This window comes from Gymnogyps californianus, chromosome 25 (assembly GCF_018139145.2).
Source record: "Gymnogyps californianus isolate 813 chromosome 25, ASM1813914v2, whole genome shotgun sequence".
In the NCBI taxonomy this organism is placed as follows: Eukaryota; Metazoa; Chordata; class Aves; order Accipitriformes; family Cathartidae; genus Gymnogyps; species Gymnogyps californianus.
Window position 1 is genome coordinate 5397152 of NC_059495.1, and position 21608 is coordinate 5418759.

The following is a 21608-nucleotide window of genomic DNA, read 5'->3' on the forward strand; positions in this document are numbered from 1 at the left end:
CGGGTGATGTTGTGACGGCTCCGCGCGGTTCTGCTGTACCCAGGTGTCCCAGCCCCTTCGAGGTTTGCTTGAGCAGCGCAGGGTGTTTTCAGAGGAGTTTGTTGGGGTTGTTTTGTTTTGTTTTTTTTTTTTTCTTTAATATGTGGTGTAATGAGGGAGGCTGCTTTTAACTCCGCAAGGTGGGTGTCTTCAGAGCTGCCTCCTTTTTGAATTTCAGTTGTCAGGTTTACACGCAGTTTAAGCGTGCCATATGTCTCTGGTTCAGCCGGGGATTTTAGCTGCACGCCGAGCATTAAGTGTAAAGTAATCCCGTTAAAATCCACAGCCATCGCTGTGCGTTTGGGCGGGTGTTGCAGATCCTCCTGAACCACGACCTGCCTCGCCACGCTGTCGGCGTGACCGTGGGCTGGGTTTGCATGTTCCTGGAAGGATTTTGTGGAAGTGGGGAGGCATTTGTGCTTGCATTTAGGGCACGAGGATGGTGTCGGAGGGGCTACCTGGGCATTGACTGCTAAGCCAGCCCAGCAGTCGGCTGTTAGCGAGGAGCATGAGTCTCGAGTTTGCATTTTCTGCCCAGGCAAGCTCAAGCACCGCGATCAATTTGAAGAATAGGCTGCATTTTTTTCACAATTACCTCAGCGGGTTTTTTTTCGCTAAATTCATGCGATAAAATGCATTAAATGTAACAGCACGGAAAATAAAAGTTCAGTTTGCGGAGAGAGCCTGATTTATAGTGAAGATAAAACAAGATAAAACAACTGGAAAAATTAAGTGGGATAAATAAATTCTGCTGGAGAGAGGCAAGGGTGACAGAGGGGGAGAGCTGCGCGTGTGCCATCGGCCGGGCAGTGGTCAATCCAGCTGTGAGCGGCTTTCCTAAGGCTTTCATCCTGGGAAGGGGGTGATGCTTTGCTCTATCCCCCCCGGTCCCATGCGCCGGCGGCTGCTCAGCTTTATCCCGGGACTGTGAGATGTGATTCTCCCTGCTGCGCTACTTTGCCATGGGGTGTGCGTGCTCCTGCTGCCCGTGCACGGTGCTCTCCGTGCGTGCTCTTGCTTTTGGGTGAAGAAATGAGAATATTCGGCAGCAAACGGGAAGAGCAAAAGAAAGCAGGGCGGCGGGGTGTGGGGGAAGAGGTGTTGGGATGGATTGCCAAACATGCTGGGTAAAACTTAGCAGCTGCAAGTGTGCAAGAGAAAAGGTGGAGAAGAGAGGGGGTAGGGACAGATGGAGAGAAGGAGGGAGAGAAAGAGGAGGTGGGAGAAAAGGGAGGAGGGGATAATAGTGCAGAAAGATATTAGTTAAAAATCTTATAGCCCCGAGCCCAGACGCCATCTGTACGTAGCAGGATACCAACAAGACACAACTCGCTCTATTCGCCGTGGAGGTGTTACATACATCTTGGCCAGATAGTGTGGCCAAGATGTTCAGGATTAGAAATTCCGCCTGCCCCAGGAGAGAGATGCCTTAAAAGAGCCCTGAATTCGGAAAGCGCCGAGCAGCTGTCTGCAAGCCGGGGACTGGAGAGGAGCTGTCGTCTTTGAAAAAGCTTGTCTGGGGCTTCCAGAGGGAGATCTGGAGAACTTCCACTTCCACCAGCGCTGGAGGGCGAATCCCTGGGAGCAAGGATTAGCCCTTTGATTAAACAAGCCCAGATCCTCCAAGGACTGCTCTCCCCTACGGCTCTGCTGGGTTTTTGCTTTCCTGGGTGCAGCATTAACCCCTTCAAGTTGCGAACAAGGCTGAATGGCTTAGAGACACCAAAGTTCATCTCGGAAAAAGAAAAAAAAGAGAAGCAAGCTATTTCCCATTATCTTTGCCTTAAGATTTAGTTTTCTTTGCCTGCCGAGGACTGTGCTTTCCCCTTTGACGAGGACATGGTGGTTTGTTGTGCCCACCACGGGAGAAGCTGCTGTCCCGGGGTGAAGTGCACCTCGCTGGTGCAGCTGTGTCCGTGCTTCGTAGCGTTCCCCTGCCCAGGCAGGGTGCTCGTGGGAACGCCATAGGCTGTGACCATCTGTGTCTTGTTTCAAAGGAGTTAGAAATACTCTTTGGAGCTCCTTTGGAAGAGGTGGTGTCCCGAAGGCTGCTCGTGAGCAGGGAGGTGATACTTGCTGGCCAAGTGCGTAGGGTCCCGGTATCATTGGAGTCTCCCCATCCCTCGCTGCAGCTCATCTCAAGGGAGCTGGACTTGCTCCCTGCTGCACAGAGAGCATCTCAGCATGCCCTGAGCTGTGTGGAGAAAGGGGGAAATAACCTGGGAGCAGCAGTGAGGCCGGAGAATAAAATCCAGGGCGGCTGTCCGTAGGTCCCGGTGGCTGCAGGCTGCTCCCCAGCACAGTGCCGGACCTGCGCTGCTGCAGAGCCTCTCCACGGCCCCCGGGCTCCGGTCCCTCACTAATTACTTCCAGGCCTGTACTCTTGACATTTGCAAGCTCCTGATTAGAGCAATGAGGGAGAAATCTCCGAGGGAGATGGAGGCCAAACTGCACCACTAATAAAAGCTGAGATTGACAATCGGCTGGGAGGCGAGAGACGGGGAGGTGGAGGGACTTGTCCTTGCAGTCTCGGTTTCTTTCTGAGCCTCTGGGATGATGAGAGAAGGTCAGGGCTTGTTAACGTCACCGTGAGGAGCAGGATCTGCCACTGCCATATGCCTGGTGCCCCCAGGGCCTGTGCCAGCCTCTGAGTCCCTCTCAGCTAGGCGATATTTTTAGACACGGACCTGAACTGAGGCCACCCCCGTGACTACCCCGTACAACCTCAGGTCTGCAAACTGTCTAGGTACAAAAGTGGCTCTGCTTTCACGTCTGCTGCATTTGTGTTTGCATCCAGATTTTGTAGCCTCCTGGATTTTGAGTTCTTTTTCCCTTGCCCTTTTCTCCCCCGTGTCCCAGCTTGCCCCCTTCATTTGATGGCAGCGTGCTCACTCAGGAGGTAACGTTAACCAGAGCAATGGGACTGGGAGATATTTGTGATGGGGTGGTCCAGAAGACCAGGGCAGGAGCGGCTGCTCTGGCTACCTGCACCCACTATCGGATGCCCAAAGTGGCCTCCAGCATCAATGTGGTTGAGACATATCTCCTGTATAGCTGTTCCAGGCTGATGGGTCCCTACCCAGTTAGGCAGGTTTCCATTACGTAAATATGTATAACATTCCCTTTCCAGCCCCCTCTTTCCCCTCCCCGATGCCTCATATACGCTTACCTGTGCCCAGCTGTGTGTAGCAGCCAGTTTAGCTGTCTATCTATCCGTTTATGCCCTACCTTTACATTTGTTCAGGTAGCCATGTCTCTCCAGCCTCCTCAGAGGCTCTTTCTGAGGCAGACAGGCTTTTTTCCCCTTTAAATCTCCCCTTTCCTGAATTGCACCGGCTCTGGCAGGCTTTCTGCTATGCGCACTCTACGTCTACAGCTTCCTATCCCAAGGGGTAAACACCATTTCACCCAGCAGAGCTTCTGGTCCCTGCAACATCCTCCTCCCTGGAGCTTGTCCTGCTGCTGGACGAGGCTCAGCAGCGCCCGAGGTCGGGCTGTCTCGCTGGTGGGGAGCTGCAATGGGTTTGTGCTGACTCCTTTCTGCTGCTGCTCCCTCCCTGCCAACAGACACGGTTCCTCTGTGCCAGGGTGGGAGCAGATTGGGAAGGAGATGGGGTGTCCTTCCTCCCCGTCCTTCCTCCCCATCCTTCCCCCCTGAAGGATGCCCAGCATTGACTGCTGGGGGTGAAAGGAAGGAGCCAACCTGCACGTTCAGGGTTAAGCCAACTTTTTGGCAGCTGACGAGCTTTCTGATGGAAAACTCAGCCCTGCTTTTCTCGGTGCTTCCCTCCGCTCCTAGGCTGTCCTATTTATCCAAGCTGCAGTAAGCATTCCTCTGGTGCCTGCAGCCATAGCTGGTGCCGGGAGCCAGCACGCGTCTCTGCAGTGCTGGCCTGTGGCTAGCAGCGTATTTAGGGTCGCTGCGTCCCATTGCCATATACAAAGGGCCTGCTATGCTGATCATTGGGCTTGGGATCACTGAAAAACCCTTGCAAAACCTCTGTATCAGCTTTAGCGGCTGTGTTTGGGTCTCTGGATGAGGTTGGGGTCCCAAAATAGCTAAAACTCTTTCACTGGTCATTGTGCTCCTCCTCTAGCCCCTGAGAGGGGCAGGTTCCCCATGATATATTCAGTAGAAGAGGCAGATGCGCCTTTGGAGGAAGGCACCCAACCGAAGTCCAGCCTGTCTTGGCTTGGGCATGAGGAACCGTACAGCACACTGCGGGGAGATGGCAGCGTGAGGTTGGTTTTCTTTTGTAGGCACAGAGACAGATGTGTCTGGATGGTTGCCGAGGCCTTGGTGCCCTCAGTTGCTCTTTGAGGAGGTAAATGGTGGTCTCTGGGTGCCTCCCAAGGAGGAAATTTGTTGCTGATCTCAGGCACTGCCCTGTTCTAACCGGCTTCCTACCGCAACGATCTCTGTGTCAAGGAGTGGGGACAACAGGGACAGGGCAGGGAGATCCTCTGGAGCTCCCATCCAGCCTACACGATCCCGTGGGGCAAACAACGTGGCAGCGGGACACCGTTTCTCACTGCCCTGCCCGCGGGCAGGCTCCCAGCCCCTCTCTGCTACCTGCTGCCCAGGCGCAGGGCAGAAAGCGGTCCCAGCCCTGCGCGCAGCGGGGTGGGAGATGCATCAACAGGTGGATGCAGAGAAGGATGCAGAGAAAGATGCGGCGGCAGGGTTGGGGTGTCAGCGGGGGCTGTAAGGCGGGCGTTGAGGCTGTGTGCAGAGTGAAGTCCCCTCTCCGGCCGGGGTTGAAATGGTTAAAGCGGGGGGTGGTGGTGGTGGTTTGGGGGGGGGGGTCCCCTCGGCTAGTGGGAGCCTGGGCGAGCCGGGAGCGCGGTGCGGCGGGGGTTAAAGGCTGGCGTGTGAAGTGTGCGCCGCCGCTCCGCTCCCCTCCGCTCCGTTCCCCGCCTGCCTGCCTGCCTGCCTGCCTGCCTGCCGTGTGTGTGTGTGTGTGTGCGGGTGGGTGCGGGTGTGCGGGAGCCAAAGTGCCGGTCAGTGATGGAGCCGCTGCCATGACAACCCCGGGAAGTCAGCCTCCGCGCCGCCCGGGGATGCTGCCGGCCAGCCGCGCCGGCGGGGCTGGGATGCTGCTGCCGCTGCCGCCGCCGCCTCGCCCGCTCCTCCGCGCCCCGTCCTCCCCGTCCTCCCCGTTTTTCGGCTGAGCGGGAGCTGGGAGAGCAGCCTTCCACCCCGAGCTCCCCCCCCGCCCCCGGCGGGGTTAGGGGAGGGGAGCCCCGGAGAAGACCCACTTTGCGGAGCCGAGGAGCATCGCTGGTTCTGCCTCGCGTCTGGGCGGTGGGGACGTCGCCTGCAGCTCCGCGGGGAAGTTTCGATCTTGCGACAGAATCGGCGTTTTGGGGAGCTTTTGGGGTTTTGGTTTTTGGTTTTTTTTTTTTCCCCCGTCTTCGTTTTCCTTTTCCCTCTATTATTTAAACAAAAGAGCAACAGCCGGCAAACAGCCCAACTCCGAGTCCGTTTTGCTCCCCCAGCCTGTTTTTATGGCCGCCCTCCCTTTTCTGCCAGAGACACTTACGTTTCCTCCTTGGGTTATAAACTTTTGATGCCAGATCTCCGCAGCGCGTGCCCAACTGAATCTTAAAGTAGCGTCTCGAGCAGACACACATCTGTGACCTTCATCTCTTGCTCTGCACCTTCTCTCCTCCTCTTCCTCCTCCCCCCCGGCCCTCCCGTCCTCCTCCCTCACCCAAGGATACTGGGGACTCCCTCCGGATGCCGCTCGGCAGGCTCAGTGCTCGCAGGCTGCCTTGCCGGGGGCTCTCCTGATCTCCGTGGAGCTCCGCATCGCTCGCCCCGGTGGTTTTGCTCCCCCCCGTCCCCACACACACGCACCCCCTCCCTCCTCTCCCCACCCCCCCACCCCACCCCACTCCCCCCCATCCCCTTTTCGCTCCTGGTGGCCTTGTCGGGTGTGTTTTTTGCCTGTTGGAAAAGTCCCTGCTGCCCAGGATGGGGGTCGGTGGGTGCTTAGCCCTGCCCTGGAGGTGCCTAGTCGTCCTCTGTCTCAGGCTGCTCTTCCTTGTGCCCGCAGGAGTGCCCGTGCGCAGCGGAGATGCCACCTTCCCCAAAGCTATGGACAACGTGACTGTGCGGCAAGGGGAGAGTGCCACGCTCAGGTAGGAGCAGCTGGATTTCTGTCTTGGGGGGCACTGGGGGGGGGGGGGGGTCCTGGCTGCGGCTCTCCGGGGATGCTGTGCGCCAAGCGGGGCTGCCGGAGGCTCCTGGGACCGGCTGGAGACTTTGCGTGCGTCCCGGGGGCTCGTCCCCATCGTGGCAGGGGACACCGCAGCGGAGCGGTTTGGGGGGGAACCGATGTGCCAGTGCTGCGTGGCGGGGAGCGGGCTGCAGCGCGGGGTTGGCAACTTCCCGTCGGTGCTGGCGGGGGGCTGCGGGTGCCAGACGAGGTGCTGACAAAGGGGCTTAGGTGGCAGACAGCGAGTTAGCGCTGCCTGACGCTCCCAAAGTTGTCTCCGTGCGTGTGTCTGTGTGGGAGGGGAGGGGGGGGTCCGCACTGCCTGCACCGATGCCAGCCTGCGTTGCCGGTGGGTTTCCAGGGCTGCGATGCCTCCGAGGTGTCAGTGTTTCGCCTTGATCACTTTATAGTCTCTGCACGAATCTGTTAATATCAAATCAATCTTTTACTCTAGGGGTGCATCTTATGAATTCTGATGGATGCTTTACCTTATGCTGTTTGCTGTAGGAGGAATGCAGGCAGCTTATATGCGGATGGGCCACTTCTAAGCCGCACAATACGGCCGAGCATCCCTTTTCATTCCCTGAATGAGTTACAGGTGTACATGGTGCATTACCCGTGTTGGATAGCAGCTCTCAATAGACATCGCAGCAGTGTGGCTAGATGAGCAGATAGCAGCCCAGCCTTTTTCAGAGGGCGGCGGGGAGTCAGCTCGCGTCCGGGGCTTTGGGTCGTGCTGTGCGTGCTTCAGGCAACCCAGGGAGGACCTGAGCCGGTTAATCCAGCTGGGCAAGCAACCCTGGGACTTGGGGCAAGAAGCACAGGGATGGTGGGGCGTGAGTCCGGAGCAAGCGAGTCCGGAGGAGTTAGTCTGCTGCTTTCTCTGCAATAGCGAGCGGTGTGTGCCCCCCCCGCGAGGCCGGCTGCTCCCTCACTCAGACCTGGAGTAACAGGGCTGCAGCAGAGAGCAGCTGCTCTTCCCGAAGCCGGGCACGGGGATGGCACAAGCGAGCCGAGCATGTCATGCTCTCCGTTAGCAGCCGAGCCGTCGCAAGGATGAGGAGCTTATGCCGGTTTGGGCAGAGGGTGCTCCGCTCGCCTGGGTGGCAGAGATGAGGGGGGGGTCAGGCAGGTTTTCCGTGGCTGGGGTGGTCTTTGTGGAGGGGAAATGTTCGGTGCATAATGTGGTGGTGGGAAACAGGCTCCGGCTCGAGGTCTGTGCTGCTGAGAGAGGCGTTGGTCGCTTGTGTGCCTACCTGCCTCCTGGCACGGTGCCTGCCGGACTTTGGGGTGTTGCCTGTGCCGGGCGCATCCCTGTTCCTCCGTCCCAGCCAGGGACCCGCTGGGACACACTTGTCATCACCCCGTGTAACCGGGGGCTGTAGCACAGCAGGAGAGCAGAGGGCGTGTTTCCTTGTGCTCTTCATAATTGAACTGCAACGATGATTAACCTGAGCTGGCGTGAGCAAGGCAGTTTAAAGAAGAGGAGACAGTCCCCTGGAGAGATGCCTTTGGCCTTGGTGCTCTTTTCCTCGCTTTCTGAATTTGTCTCCCCGGTGAAGCGTGGGGTTTGGGGCTCTCCAAGGCAATGCTCGTGGAGGTCAGAGCAGGATGGGTGCCTGCTGTGAGCAAGCTGGGTGGGACGCTGAGCCCCTTCCCCGGGGAGCCCCTGCAGCTCCAGTGCCGGCCGAGCCTGCTGCCAGCAGAGGGCTGACTTGGATCTCCTTGTGTTTTTTTTTTTTTAAGCTTCTGGCTTCTTTTCTGTGCTGTTTGCGAGAGGGGATGTTTGTGAAGCAGCCAGCCCCGGAGCGGTGGGGTATTTTAGCTTTACTGTAAGAAACTCTGCATCCCCCGGTGGGACTCTGAGTGCCGGCGCTTAGAGGAACCCCTTGCCCCAAAAGCACTTGCTCTCTACCCATTTACCCCCTCAGCATCTGCTCCTGCCCAGGCTCTCTGGTGCATCTTTTCCATGCTCTCACCCCCTCCTTTTTTCAAGTTTAGCTTTTCCCTGCTGCAGTCAGGTTTCTGGCCTCCAGCTCCTATTTGCCCTCAGTTCTCCCCATCTCTTCTTGCATTGCTGTTTCCCAGCGGTCCCCCTCTTCTCTCCCACCCCTATTTCCCTGCTGCTGCCCCTCTGCAGCCTCGGAGTAGCGAGCAGCTTTCCGTCTTCCCTTGGGTCTGGAGGTGGGCAAGGCATTGCACGCAGCAACCCAAAGATGGAGCGTCTCGAGGATGTGGCTGGTATTTATTTTGCAGGCTGCAATACCTTACGGAGAGCCAGGAAGGGGAAACTGCCCTGGGCAGTCTTCCCGTGTGGGTGATGCTTGTGGTAGATGTCTAGCGTGGAGCCCCCGATGGGGTTTGCTCCCAGCAAACGGTCTGTGAGCCCACAGTAGGAGCAGATGTGGTGTCTTCTGCTGTCCTCCTTGCCAAATGGCACTTGGGGCTCAAACCGAGGAGTTGGGCCTCGAAAAACTGAGACCTCTAATTCCAGCTTGTTGCACTTGCAGAACTAGCCGCGATCCTGCTGGGTCTGGAGGGGCCAGGTCCTCTCCCATCCTGCTGCCTGGTCATGAGATGGGCTGAGCCTGCGAGTCTCCCTGGCTTCGGCAGGGCTGATGGAAGCTCTTTGCTTTCCAAGATCAGCTCTTTAACCACACGTTGCATTGCAGAAAGGAGGGGATGAGAGAGAGCAGAACCGCATGCTAGCAGTGGAGGAAACCTGGAGGCTTTTCAGGCTGGTTGTGGTTTTCCTGTATTGGATTTTGGGCGCTTCCATTTCCAGCTCTCCACCCTTTTTCGGAGGGAGGCTCAGCGTAATCTTTGCAGAAGCTAAGGCTCCATCTACAGGCAACTTCTAGGTCAGCAGCAAGCGATTCCCTTGGTTTAAGCAGAGATTGTTGATAATTCACTACTTTTTATTGTGAGAGCAAACAATTCCCGTAATAGTCGTGCACCTTTCCTCTCCAGGGAACTCAAGGCAGTTTGCAAATTCTCTGTGTACTGTTAAAAAGAAAATCAAGCTGCCTCTTACCTGACTCTGAAATACAGAACCTTCTGCCGTGAAGCGGGGCAGGTGTTTAGATGGCAGCAGTAACCCGTGTTGCACACCAGTCTGGGACACGAAACGGATCAGGGAGCACACTGGTAATGGACAGGGAGGTTGAAGAAGGTCACTTTTTAATTTCCCAGCTGGGATTTGATGTGGAAACAAGGATTGGGTCTCTGCTTTTGGGAACAGTGCCACCGAGTCTCATCTTTCTACGCACGATGCTTCTTGGATGCGTGCCCTGTGAGCCGCGGGGCGCGAGCATCCGTCCCCTGGGTTGCTATGGGGGCATCGCCGGCAGATCCCCAGCGCGGTGAGCAATCCCAGCGGGGCTGACCCTGGCTAGAAACCTTGGGTTGTGTTTTTACCCCGGCTGCATCGCAGCAGTGGAAGCGTCTTCACCGTCGCAGAGGCCTGCCGGAGTTTGAGCCGGAGCGCAAAGGCTTTGCAGGCAGCGGCTGAACCGCAGGTAACGCCGCTGCTGTGGCAAATATTCAAGAGGTGTTAAAACGGGGTTGTATAGCGAACGGGATCGTATTGCTTGTGCCGCCAGCAAACCGACCTTTTATAACAGGCATCAGTACAGTTCATAAAGACATAAAACAACAGCTGCTCAAAATTTCAAGGCTTTAGAGTTTTATCTGTATTTAAGAAATATTGGCGCTTTTTCTTTTTTTTTTAAAGGCGAGGAGAGTGTGTTTCAGTGGTTGGAGGGAGTAGCTGGGAGACAGGGCGCACCGGGTTTTCTCCTTGGCTGTCGCCGCAGGGACACTGGGACTTGAGGAGGCTCCTCTGTTGCTCTCTGCCTCAGTTTCCCCATCTGTAAAATGGAGCCAACAGCAGTTCTTTGTCAGCGACGATTAGAAGAAACGAGTGTTCGTAGGTGGTGCTAAGGTTGTACAAAAAACGTTAGGTGTGTATGACTAGGCTTTTCTCTAAACTAAATAATACAGAGATGCTTTGCCCCTGTATTTAAAGGCAGATTTTCAAGTCAAATCCCCCTCTGCCTTTCTGTTCGCTTCTGGCGAGCCCGTGGCCTCCCCCATTGCTTCTCTGTGAAGGAGACCAAAAATCCAGGGTAGCTGTGCTCATTCACATCCAAGACCCTGCGACTGGCTGTATTTTGTCAATTAGCGAGCATGAGAACAATTCCAATTAAAAATAAAAAGCCAGAATAAAACATCATGAGATGCTGTTCTTCTATTTATTTTTGCAATTATAGTTTTAATTATTTCTGACAATGCTGTTTTTCTTTTTTTTTTTTTTTTTTGGGGTGTAATAATCTACCGCAGTCTATTTCCCAGCACACAATGAGGCCTCAGTAAAATAAAAGCAGCAGGAGCAGGCGGCAGGACCACAGTCTCTGGGCATAGGTCTGGGAAGTCGGGAAATGAGATTTTTTTATTTTTTTTTTTGCCCTCTTTCTCGGTCAAACCACCGGCCCTCAGTTTACCTACCTGTTAATGGGGGTTGTGACACTCACCCGCCGCCGTGCAACGTGCAAGCGCGGTACCCGGCAGAGAAAAGAAGCGTTAATGCAGCCACGTCTCTGCTGTTAAATCCTTCCTGAGAAGTGGGGAGAGAGTTGCCGCTTTTTGTGTGCAAATGCTAAAAGCGTGGGGATTAGCGAAGAGCAGATTAGCGAGGACTTGCTCCATCGCTGCCCCCTCCCTCCCCCTCCTACCCAAAAAGTTTTCTGGAGCAGCTAAATATATACCTGCCGTTTCCAAGGTAGAGCTCGCTGCGTGGTGGAGCTGTAATTGGCGACTCAGTGAAATTACAGCCACGGATTCTGGCATTTGGATCCTCCTGGCTGGCATAATAATTTCTCCCTAGGTAGCTGGTATTTAACTTGTCTTATCTGCTCCTGATAGTTATAATTACGGTGCCCGCTAATTTCGCTGTAATATTGCAGCCGTTGGAAGGGTGGTTGGAGAAAGGTCGGGGGGTTTGCAGGAGGGGCTCCCTCCGCCCCAGCCCGTCGCACGAAGGCAAACGCCGCTGCCGAAGTGCAGATGCATGGACCGTGGAGCTGGTGCCCAAACGCCCCGGTTGTACCCCCCCTTCCCACCTCGGTGGGGTTGGAGCAGCCTCGCAGCCCCCCGCCGTGCCGTTGTCCTTGCTAGCATCAGGGGAGGAGACGCTGGAAGGAGTTTGGAAGTCCTGGTTGTCCTTGCTGCGGGATGAATCTCAGTCTCCGTCTCGGGTCAGGGGAGGGCTTGCTGGTTTGTGTGGGGTGCCTGCTGGGGTTGCACGGGGTGAGGTTGGTTGTCCCTGCTCAGGAGCCACAGTCCTGCTGTGCGAGGGGGAGATTCGGGGCTGGCTTTGGGGAGTTCACCTTCAGCCGGCGAGGCTTTCGCTGCGGCTTGTGCTAACGCCTCTCCCGCCGAGCCAGTGCCGGTAAGGCGAGAGAGGCTTTGCCGTGAGCGTAGGACCGGACTCGAGCGCAGAGATCTCGAGCCCTGCCGACACAGAGATTGTAACCAGAGCACTGGGGTTTTGCTTCAGAAAAGCCTGTTTTTGAGAGCGCAGCGAGCTGGTCTGGCTCTGCAGCGGGAGGAGGAGTCACTCGCCGTCACCTCTCCGAGGGCCAGGATGCAAGCCCTGGGAAGGTCCTCTTGCCTAGCAAAAACCAAGCCCCACGCTAAGTTTTTGAGCTCTACTAGCCAGAAATAGTTACAAGCGGTGATATTCAGCTCCAGGGGATGAGACTGAACTGTTAGTAATCCTTTTGCTATAGGGTACACGAGATCTTTTTGCAAAGCGTAATAAACTCCCCGGGATTGCAAGCAGTCATAGCTGTCCTTCCCCTGGATCACGCACGCTGCTCCAGGAGCTCGAGTCTTTGTTTCTAGAAAAGGATTAGGTATTAACGCTGCAAAATGAAACCAGGGCACAGTGGCTGCCTTTCACGTTCCCGGTTTCTGAAGAGTTTCTCTCTTCCCTTGACTGCTCTCAGTTTACCTCCTCCTTGCGTTTCTCAGCCCTAAACTGCGGATGCGTTTTACAACAGCTGGACATATTGTTTTAAGTGATAATCTTTAGATACTGCAGCCGAGCAGACAGTTCATAAGGAATATCTGATTCTGTTGACTATCACTTCTTCCGTTCTTGCGAGCAGCCTTTGAGGGTTAGGATGTTCTGGTTTTTATTCTTCTTCTTTTTTTTTTTTTAATGAGAAAAATAATTCCCCCACAGCCCCTGCCAACAATTCTTAGCCTCTAATGGGTTGTTTACTGCAGCTTTGTCTTGATGTGTAGGTCTTGTCTTCCTTGACAGACAGAACCCTTCAAGGTCGGATCTTTAGTGCAAAATACTCACATGTTGTACTTCTGTTTTCCTATGACTATTTCCCAAGATTCGCTTAAAATGAGTTGTTTCCGTGACTCTACTCACTTGACGGACTTGTTCCTCGGGATGCAAATGGGTCTCAAAGACTGCTTCTCCGTGGAGGGAGAGGATAATGAGAACACCAACTGTTGTGGCGTAGGATCAGATCAGTAAATTGTGCTGACGCCGATAAGGTGCTGTGTGCCATCTCCAGTGCAGGTGGGGTTCAGAGCGGGGAAACCCGAGGAGCCATCGCACAGAGCATCTTGCTTTTTCTTCTCTTGGAGTGCCAAGACTTGTGTGTGGTGTCACCTCCTGCTGGAGCTGGGGAGAAGAGGAATGGGAGGCCAGGAGGGAGAAAGTGGAAGAAGAGAGGGGAAAAGTTGGGAGGGGGAAAAAGAAAGTGGCAGGTGCAAGAAGGGAATGAGTAAAGGGAAACACAGAGCGTTGGGAAGGATGAACCCAAGAAAAAGCCACGACTGGTAACTCCCGTCGCGTGAAGTTCAGTGCTGTGGGATGAGTTCCTAAATCAGAGCCCAGCAGTCAGCACGGCCGGCTGGACCAGGGGACGTGCCGGCTGCAGGGAGCTGAGATGCGGGGGGCTTTGGCTTGAGCCAGCTGGTACCCAAGTCCCAAGACCAGTCACACCGGGGCAGTGCATCCTCCCACCTCCTATTTGTTTATATTTTCTCTCTGTGTGTGCATGTGTGTGTGTGTATATATATATAAATATATATAAAAAAATCTAACAAATTTCTAACCCATATAAATCCAATTACCCATGTTTTGCCTGCAGGGAGCGAGGGAGATTAATGTTTGGTATTTTGGCAGGAATGTAAAAAGAAATAGGTGGTAATAACAATGAAGGCTCATAAAAAGGAACCGATAGCCGTGTCTGCGCCCGAGAACCCAGCCGTAATTCTCGTGGGCATTTGCCGGCAGGGTGCCCTGCTCCCGCGGAGGGGCAGGGAAGAGCCAGGACTGCTTCCTGGGCACCTGAGCATTCATCCTGCGAGCGGAGATGACATTAATGTGATAATAATGGAGGCTGATAAAAAGAAATGGTTTATGCTCCCAGAGCGCCTTCTCGTAACACATCCCGCTCTGTGTTGCGGCTTGTAAGAGCCACGGGAGCGTGCTGCTGTTATCCCCATTTTGCAGACAGGCAGGCAAGTCCCAAGAAAGGAGGATGAGCGTGGGGTTTTTTTTGGGAGGAGAGATGGGAGCTAAGCTCTTCACCCTCCGTGATGAGTCTGTGGTTACGCTGGTCCTTGCAGATTTGGCTTGGAGTGACATGGCCCAGAGTTTTTCGGGCAGTTATGGCTATGGGTAGGAGTTGGGAGTACCAGAGTTGTGCTCTGGCAGAGAACAACATCCCTCGTGATTTTTTCCCTCCACTCTGAGCCCTTTTCTCCAGTGTCTCTGCATGCTGAGTTTTCCCCAACTCTTTCCCTTCCCTAGCATGAACCCGGGCACACGAGATGCCTTTTCCCTGCAGCTCTCGGTCAGGGGACAGTAGCCTCGGCAGAGGATAAGCAGTCACTGGAAAGCTGTACCCATCACATCACGTCGGTGCTTGGCTTCGTCCCCTTCTGCTCCTCGGTCGCAGCCCGCGGTCTGTCCCGCACGGTGACCGCAGTTGAGAGGGTGTCGTGCTACCAGGCGCCTCTCCTCCCTCGGCTTTGACACTTGGGAGCCAGCCACTCATCATCCTTCATTGATAGCCTCCCCTCTGCCACCCGGGTGAGGTCCCCTCTTGGGCACAGCGCTGCTCTCTGTGTCCCCTGCGTCGCGGGTTCAGCGCAGCGAAGTGGCATCCTGCGCTGCTCCCTCCACCATCACCCGCGGTCACATATTAATCACGGTTCAGATATTGAATCCCTACAGCGGTTTCTGCCTTCTCTGCTGGCTTTGCATCAGGCTCCTTGCTCTCCGTTTATTACCACCACCAGTTTTATAACCCACTTTATCAGATGACTTTTTTTTTTTTCTTTCTTAAAGAGCATAACCCATGAGCAACTCATCATTTCAGAAGGAGGGAGAGTGCCGTGAGCAGAAGAGAAAGCCTCCATGCTTATACCTTAAATGAAGAGGCTGCTTTACCGTGTTGTTGCATTTAATTCAATCAAGGCAGTTAAAGCCGAGATTTAAAGTCCTTTGTGTGATCGCAGGAGTTGCTCTGATGCAGCAGCAGGTAGAAGAAAAGATTGAGCCCATTTCCAAGGAGACTCGAAGTAACTATTGGAAGCAGCCAGGCCTGGGGCTTACTGCGGCAGCGGCTACGGTGGGAAGCTGTTAGCATTCACGTCGCATCCAATCCCTCTCTCTGTCACCCTCCCTGCTCTTGCTCCTTATCCCCATATATTCCTTTAAGTGGAATTGATTAGTTTGGCTTTTTTTTTTTAACTGGGGGGAGGGCTGTTTTTAATTAATATTCTTAACTGTATGATAATTACGGCTGGTCCCATCGCTGTCTGAGTCACCCTATCCTCCCTTGTTCTTGCGAGAAGGCTGTTTGGACTTAATTAAAGTTAGGGATCCAGGGCTAGCGGGAACAGCGGGAGCCTTGCAGGGCTTTTGATGAAATGATTGCTGTGAGGGAAGCGGCTAGTTTCTTCCCGTGGCCGTAGATCATGATGCCGAGACACCGTTATGACCGTCTGGTTTCACCGCCTGCATTACACAAGCCGTTGCATCTCGTCCCACGTTTCCCATCCTGCGCCCGCAAACTCTTCCCGGACGCCGCAGCCCCTGTTTTGGGGCGAGAGGAGCCCGGTTTTGGTGTGTTGGCCCTGCTTAGAGACATCCCTTCCTTGAGGGAGCATGTCTCTGAGCAACACCAGCTGAGCTCCCCGTGCCCACCGCTGCTAGGGGTGTTGCAGGTCGTGGTGGGGGATGTTGGAGGGATAATGGAGAAGCTGCGTGGACTCGGTGGGTCTTTTTCATCTCTCGTGTCAGCGCTTGTGCTAGCAGACAGCACTGCCACCAGCGCTCAAATGCAGCCCAAGCGAGAGCTTAACAAGCTCCGAGAGCTGTCCAGAAAGTTATCCTGACACCAAGTGACAGACTCTCAATTGATATCCTCTGGAGACTTTAAACTCACTTCTGCGAGGTTTCCAAAGCTGGTTTTGTCTCATACCTGAAGAATCCTTTATCTGCTGTGATGCCTCCCCTGCCTTGTCTCATTGCTCTTGACGTTTCTCTTTGTTGCCTGCTGCAGCATGGGTAAACTCTGCTGCAAAACTATTTAAGAGGGGTTTCTCTCGCTCTCTGCTCCTCCTCTGGTCTGCTCTACTCTCTTGCTGGGCTTCCCGTATAAATTGCCTGGGCCGATGCCGTTCCTGCTTGGCTCTGCAGGGAACTGGCTGGAGTGATGTCAGGACCACTGCTGCTCATCCGAGAGGGCAGGGGATGCTCCAGACCACTGGGGAAGGGCAAATATAGTGTCTGGTGTGGAAAAGGGAGGAGAAACTCTCCTAGGAGATCGCTTACCTTCCATCCTGAGAAAGCTCTGGAGCAAACAATCAAGCAAAATTTTTGTGATCGGCTAGGAAAGGACGAGAAGCTGTGCCACAGGCGGCGGAGATTTGTCAAGGCGAAATTGTGTCAGACTAATGTAATATCCTCTGTCCGACAGTGTAACAAGCCTCCTGGATGGGGGGGGGAAGCAGGAGATGCCTCAGATGGTGACCCAGGCAAGGCTGTCGCTACTGCCCTGCCAGCTGATGGGAAACCTAAGGTGGGAACCACCGTCCGGAGCAGGCTGTAAGGAAACGGGCTGGCCGCTGTAAGGTGCTTCCCTGCTTTTGAGACCCAGCCCAATATGAACTCTTTGCCCAGCTGATAGGAGAAGCTGCCTTTGCAGTAGTTTCAGGCTGCAGCTGGCTGGTAATGTCCTGCTGGATTGCACAGAGGGCTTGGGGGACCGTCTTTATGTCCTAAATCTCCTTGTGCGGGATTCCTGGTGTGCGAGCGTGTCTGTTCATAGCATCGTTGTGCTGCAGGACTGGCGTTTTGGGATGCCATCGAGGACTTCGAAGGTTTCTGAAGTAGCAGCGTGCAGTCGCTGATGTCTCGTCGTATTCTCCATCCAATGGTGCCCCGTGTGAGAAGGTCCAGGGTGGAGCATATTCGCTGGTCTATAAGGTTGAGCTGGTTTTCCTTCCAGGCAATGAGGATTGCCAGCCCATTGCAGGATGGCTGCTGGCCTCATCCTGCTGCCTTCTGCCGCCTTTTTGTACGGTGGTCCCGAGCAGCAGTTCTGCTCTTCCCCTCCTTCCAGATGATGTTGTGCTCCAGCACCCACTGTGGAGCCAGCCAGCCCTCTGGCAGAGCGCACCAACCCCTTCCCCGGTCACCGTGCAGACCCGTTAGGACCGAGAGAAAGTTTTAAGAGGCAACTGGGGCCTGCCCAGACTCTATACCTGAGGCTGCAGACTCTCAGAGGTGCACTTGGAGCGTTTTCCTTCATTTTGCTTTTATCGCCCGGTAAATCAGTGATGGGGCCGGCCCGTCTGCGGGAAGCAGCTCCCTTTACTAAAAGGTGCTGGCTGTCCCCGTTGGCCGCATCCTGCGCTGTGCATGAGCTGGTGAGCCGTGAGGGTGCGCGGTGCGTTTTCACCTTCGCCAGCTTTCCAGCTGGCCGCTTGCGTTCGGACCCGGAGCGGGGATTACGCTGCAGCCGCATCCCTCTTGGTGATGCCCCGAGGCCGGGACCGTGATGCTGGCTCTCAGCTCAATCCCTTCGCCATCCCTCTCCTAGCCCACCGCCCCAAGCCAGGAGCCGTCGAGGGTGGCCGAGATGGGATCCCTCTGGGAAGAAGCTCTGACATCTGCTCGGCCTTGCTCTACAAAACCCGTGCTTTGTCCTGCGATTGCTGAGCTTGCAGCTGGTTTTCAAGACTGATGCTGCACTTAGCGGGGTGCTGCCAAACCCACTGAGTCCAGCAGGTTATTTCCCTTCAGAGGCCATTTATCTTTTCCCTTTCAGACGCGGGGCTTCTGTGTCTCATCTTTCTTTTCCTCCCACGTGGGAAGGAGCCCAGTCTTCCCAACCTTCTGAAATCACTGGCGCTGGGCATGGCGTCAGACCCCGTCCGAGGAGCGCGGGGACATCCTGGGGAGGAGAGGCAGCTATGGGGAGCGGGCACCGTGGGTGAGGGGGTGGCAGGGCTCGGTGGGCTTCTGCAATGCCGCTTGACATCTATCGATTCCTTTCTGGTTATTATTTAGAGGGAGATTGCTCCAGACTTCAGCTCCTTGCACGTGTCTTTTCTGATCAGGCTTTCGGATGAGGCTGCCCTGCGGGCTGGGGCGATGCCAGCAGGTGCCGGGCTCGGGTTTGAAAGCTTTTTTTTCTGGCAGGGAATTGGCAATTTGTCTCTGTTTCTCGAGGGTTTGCGTGGAGTGTGAGAGAAGCTGAGATGCAAAATGTCAGATGGGAAGTTTAGGAGCGCCTTGGGCTCTGCCACCGCCTCTCGCTATGACCTTGGGCACCTCACTTACCTTGGGGCTTTGATTGCCTCAATTCAAAAGCAGGGGCTCCAAATTTCCTGACTTTTGTCCCTATTCCCTGCAGTTGGAAGACTCTGATCCTTGGGTAGGGGCTTGCAGGCTGCCGAACACTTTTGAAAATCCCATCCAAAAGTTACCTTCAGGAGCAACACTCTTTTTCATTAAACACTAACTTAATAGTACAGGAGAATGCTGTGTGATGGTTATTAAAGTTTAACAACTGTGTATATCTATTACCTAGCTGCTAAATCTTTATATGCCTTAAATAATCAATTGATATTTAATTAGCATACAGTACTATTACTGCCTTCCTAAATCTATAATGATAAACCAAGTTACAAGTTATTGGACGTTAATTACTATCTGATGATTAGAAACAGCAAGACATTTACCAGCTTCATCCCAGATATAATACAGCGTGTCCGTGCACGCTGCAGAGCTAAACCACGCTTACTGTCTCTTAATAATCAATGGGTGTTTAACGTGCAATATTTGTCTAATTAGCACTAAATTAAATCCTCATTGACAACACTTCAGGGTAAGAGATCTGCATCAAATATGATGGATTAGACACGGAAGGGCTGTTATTGTAAGCAGGAGATGTGCGTGTCATTTGCTTTGCTTGTCATGGCTGGCACATGCCTCCCTGTGACTGTCAGCCCGGTCCTGGGGGGACCGGTGATGGAGTGATGCCTCGATGTTGGATTGACAGTCCCGGAGACCCCGGGTCTCGCTTTACTCAAGCTGTAGACACAAGCAGCTCTTCCTGGCACCCTCCCCTGCTTCCGATCCCCTCTCATCCACGGCTATTACTTGTGCCTCCACCTAGGAGGATGGGCGAGCAGGGTGCATTCTGCACCTGGTGCTTTCTGTGCAAGCAGAGGTCTGCCCAGCCATCATGGGCAAATATTTCTTCTGCATTTTGTGCTACCAGCTAACTTTTCGGGGAGTCTCTGTAGCCTCTGTTTGGGCAATGAGGATCGGGGAGACGTTTGCGGCCATCAGTCTGACCTCACGTCAGGGTGAAGATCGGAGGGGTGTGGGGGTGAGAGCGGCCCCGAAGCCCGGCAGTGCACGGAAGAGCTCCCTCAGGGTGCTGCCGTCTCGTGCGGGGAAGCGCCTTGCTGCAGTTTGTCAGCAAACGCGGAAACTCTTTTTGCGAGAGCAGCAGGATGGATCGCACGGCCTCCGGCTCCTTGCGAGAATCAGCCTGTCCTTCGCACTCAGCGTGGATGTAATTAACTGTGCTGATAGGATGTTATGCCAACAGCAAAGCAGAAAACACCAGAAAATGAGTCAGAAGCGATACCGGGGCTGTTCGGCATGGAGGCGCGGGGAAGCGGCAGCCAGGCGTGCTGCACGGCATGTGCAGGAGCATCGCTGCAGCCTCCCCTGCATCTGACGGAGGGGCAGGGGCAGGGCTCCGGAGAGGAGCAACACAACGCAGGGAAGCTCCCTGCAGGGTCTGGCATGGCTTTGCTGTAGCGTGCAGGGGAGATGAATGGTCCCTGGGAGGTGTTTCTCTCCCTGGGTGCACGATGGATATGTAACTTCCAGCTCTGAGCTCCCTCCTGTCAATCCTTTGCCAAGGAATCGCTATCCTTGCTATGTCAGGGGAGGTTTCTCGCCACCAGTTTTCCCTGCCGCCTTCAGGGTTTTACCAAAGGTGGTGAAACCTCTTGAAGCCTGAGCAGCTCTTTGGTTCCTTACGGGTCTTTCTCTGCCCCCCAGAAGCCCAGGTCCTGCAAAGTGCAGAGCCCCGCCGGCTGGGATGGATGGCTCCTGCACTCGGCAGGAGCTGGGATGAGAAAGAAGGAAGGGGGCGGGGGGGAAAAGAGACTTCTAATTAGCAATTGAAATTGTTCTTAAAAGAATTTGCCTATTCTGCAAGGAATGTTTAGTAATTGATAGCAATTTCTAGCAATTAAATACAAATTAATTCATGCTACTGAGTAGCAGTTTATTTATGGCTCTGTATTTATGGGCACTCCCTCTCCTTAAAAATATCATCGTTGCTTTTGATAAGTAATTAGAGTTTACTGAATAATTTCCCAATGTAGGTATGAATTTTAAATAATTTTTAGTACCAAGCAAGTGTTTCATTGTATTGCTGAGTGAGGGATTATCATTATTTATACCTTGAGGCTGGGACAGGCACTGTGCAAGCATATAGCAAAGAGATAGTCCCTGCCCAGAACAGCTTACAGTGATTTTTATGTCTCGGGTGTCCGCAGCAGGCTCCTGAGCATGCTTTTCCAAGAAATAAAGGTCATTTGTAGTCATTTGACCGGTGCAGCACGGGCTGCAAGCAGCGGCTTGGCTGCAACCGTGTTTCTCCTTCCTCTTGATTAGTGGGAAATAGTAATTCCCTACTAGTAATAGTAATGGTTAACCACTCGAAAGAGGAGGTTCAAGCTCCAGTCCCAATCATGTCTTTTGATTAGTTTACTTAAGTTTTGGATTTGAGGTGCCTTTTATTTGCTTTGTGGTTTTTCTAAGACGATCTCAGATCGTGGTTGCAAACTTTTAATGGTGCTCCTACAGCTATACCCGTGCACGTTAGCTCTTTACAAGCTGAGATCTTCACGTAATCGCATTTCCAGGACTTGCAGATTTGAGAGGAGAGGGAAAAGCCGCGACTGGTTTAATGCTGCGGGTGGGAGCTGGCGATACGACACCAGACATGGAGAGAGCTCTGCCCAGAAGAGTTGATTTTAGGAAAGCTGTGTGTCCCAAACGCCTTCCATCGGGCTGTGCTGGCAGGTGTGCGACTCCCCTTAAAGCATCCAAGGGATGCCCGGGGGGGCAGGACCCCTGGCAGGGATGGCGTGGGAGGGAGATCCGTCTCCTGATGCGTGATTTACAAAAAGTGGTAGTCATCTTAAAAATGCTGTAAGCAAGAGAAGCTGGCCATACGGGAGGGAAGGTGCTAATTAAAGCACATGGTGACAGCATTCATGTGAGGATGATCCTGGAGAGAGGGAGAAACGCGAGCCCGGAGAGCAGGCGTCGCGTTCAGAAGTGAGCTTTGGGAGCTGGCAGCAGCGTTTGGGCTTGCGGTGCCAGGCAGGGGTACGCTCCAAAGTGCAGACTTTGTGCCCTAAACGCGTTTTAGGGGTCCTGAGGTGGAGCGTGCTGCTTTTACTGAGGGTCAAACTAGAGCCTGGGAACCTTGGAGAAATAAATACCCCGTGGCGTTAATGTTGTAGGGGACAGCTTTGGGATTTACCACATATACTTATGTTATAGCTGAAGTGCCCGTGGGCTATTTGGAGCTTTGAGGCTGCTTGGACCTTTCGGAGCATCGCAGAGGTGCCTGGCCCCATTGCTGCTCCTGTCCCCATTGTCACCTGTGGGTGGTGGGATCGGCCCCCACCTCTCGTTCAAAGGCTGCGCTGATCCTGCCTATGGCTGCATAGGCTGTTCTGGCTCATTTCTGGCTTCATTACTGAGCT

The 21608-nt window shown here is 54.2% G+C and overlaps 1 protein-coding gene across 1 annotated transcript in view; it reads left to right on the plus strand.

The window, feature by feature from the left end:
- The window catches only part of OPCML (opioid binding protein/cell adhesion molecule like), a 296827-nt gene that overhangs the window by 191210 nt on the left and 84009 nt on the right, over positions 1-21608 (plus strand). The window contains exon 3 of the mRNA XM_050910854.1: positions 6099-6183. Within this exon, the coding sequence (XP_050766811.1) occupies positions 6099-6183 (85 nt within the window). The remainder of the gene's footprint in view (positions 1-6098; positions 6184-21608) is intronic.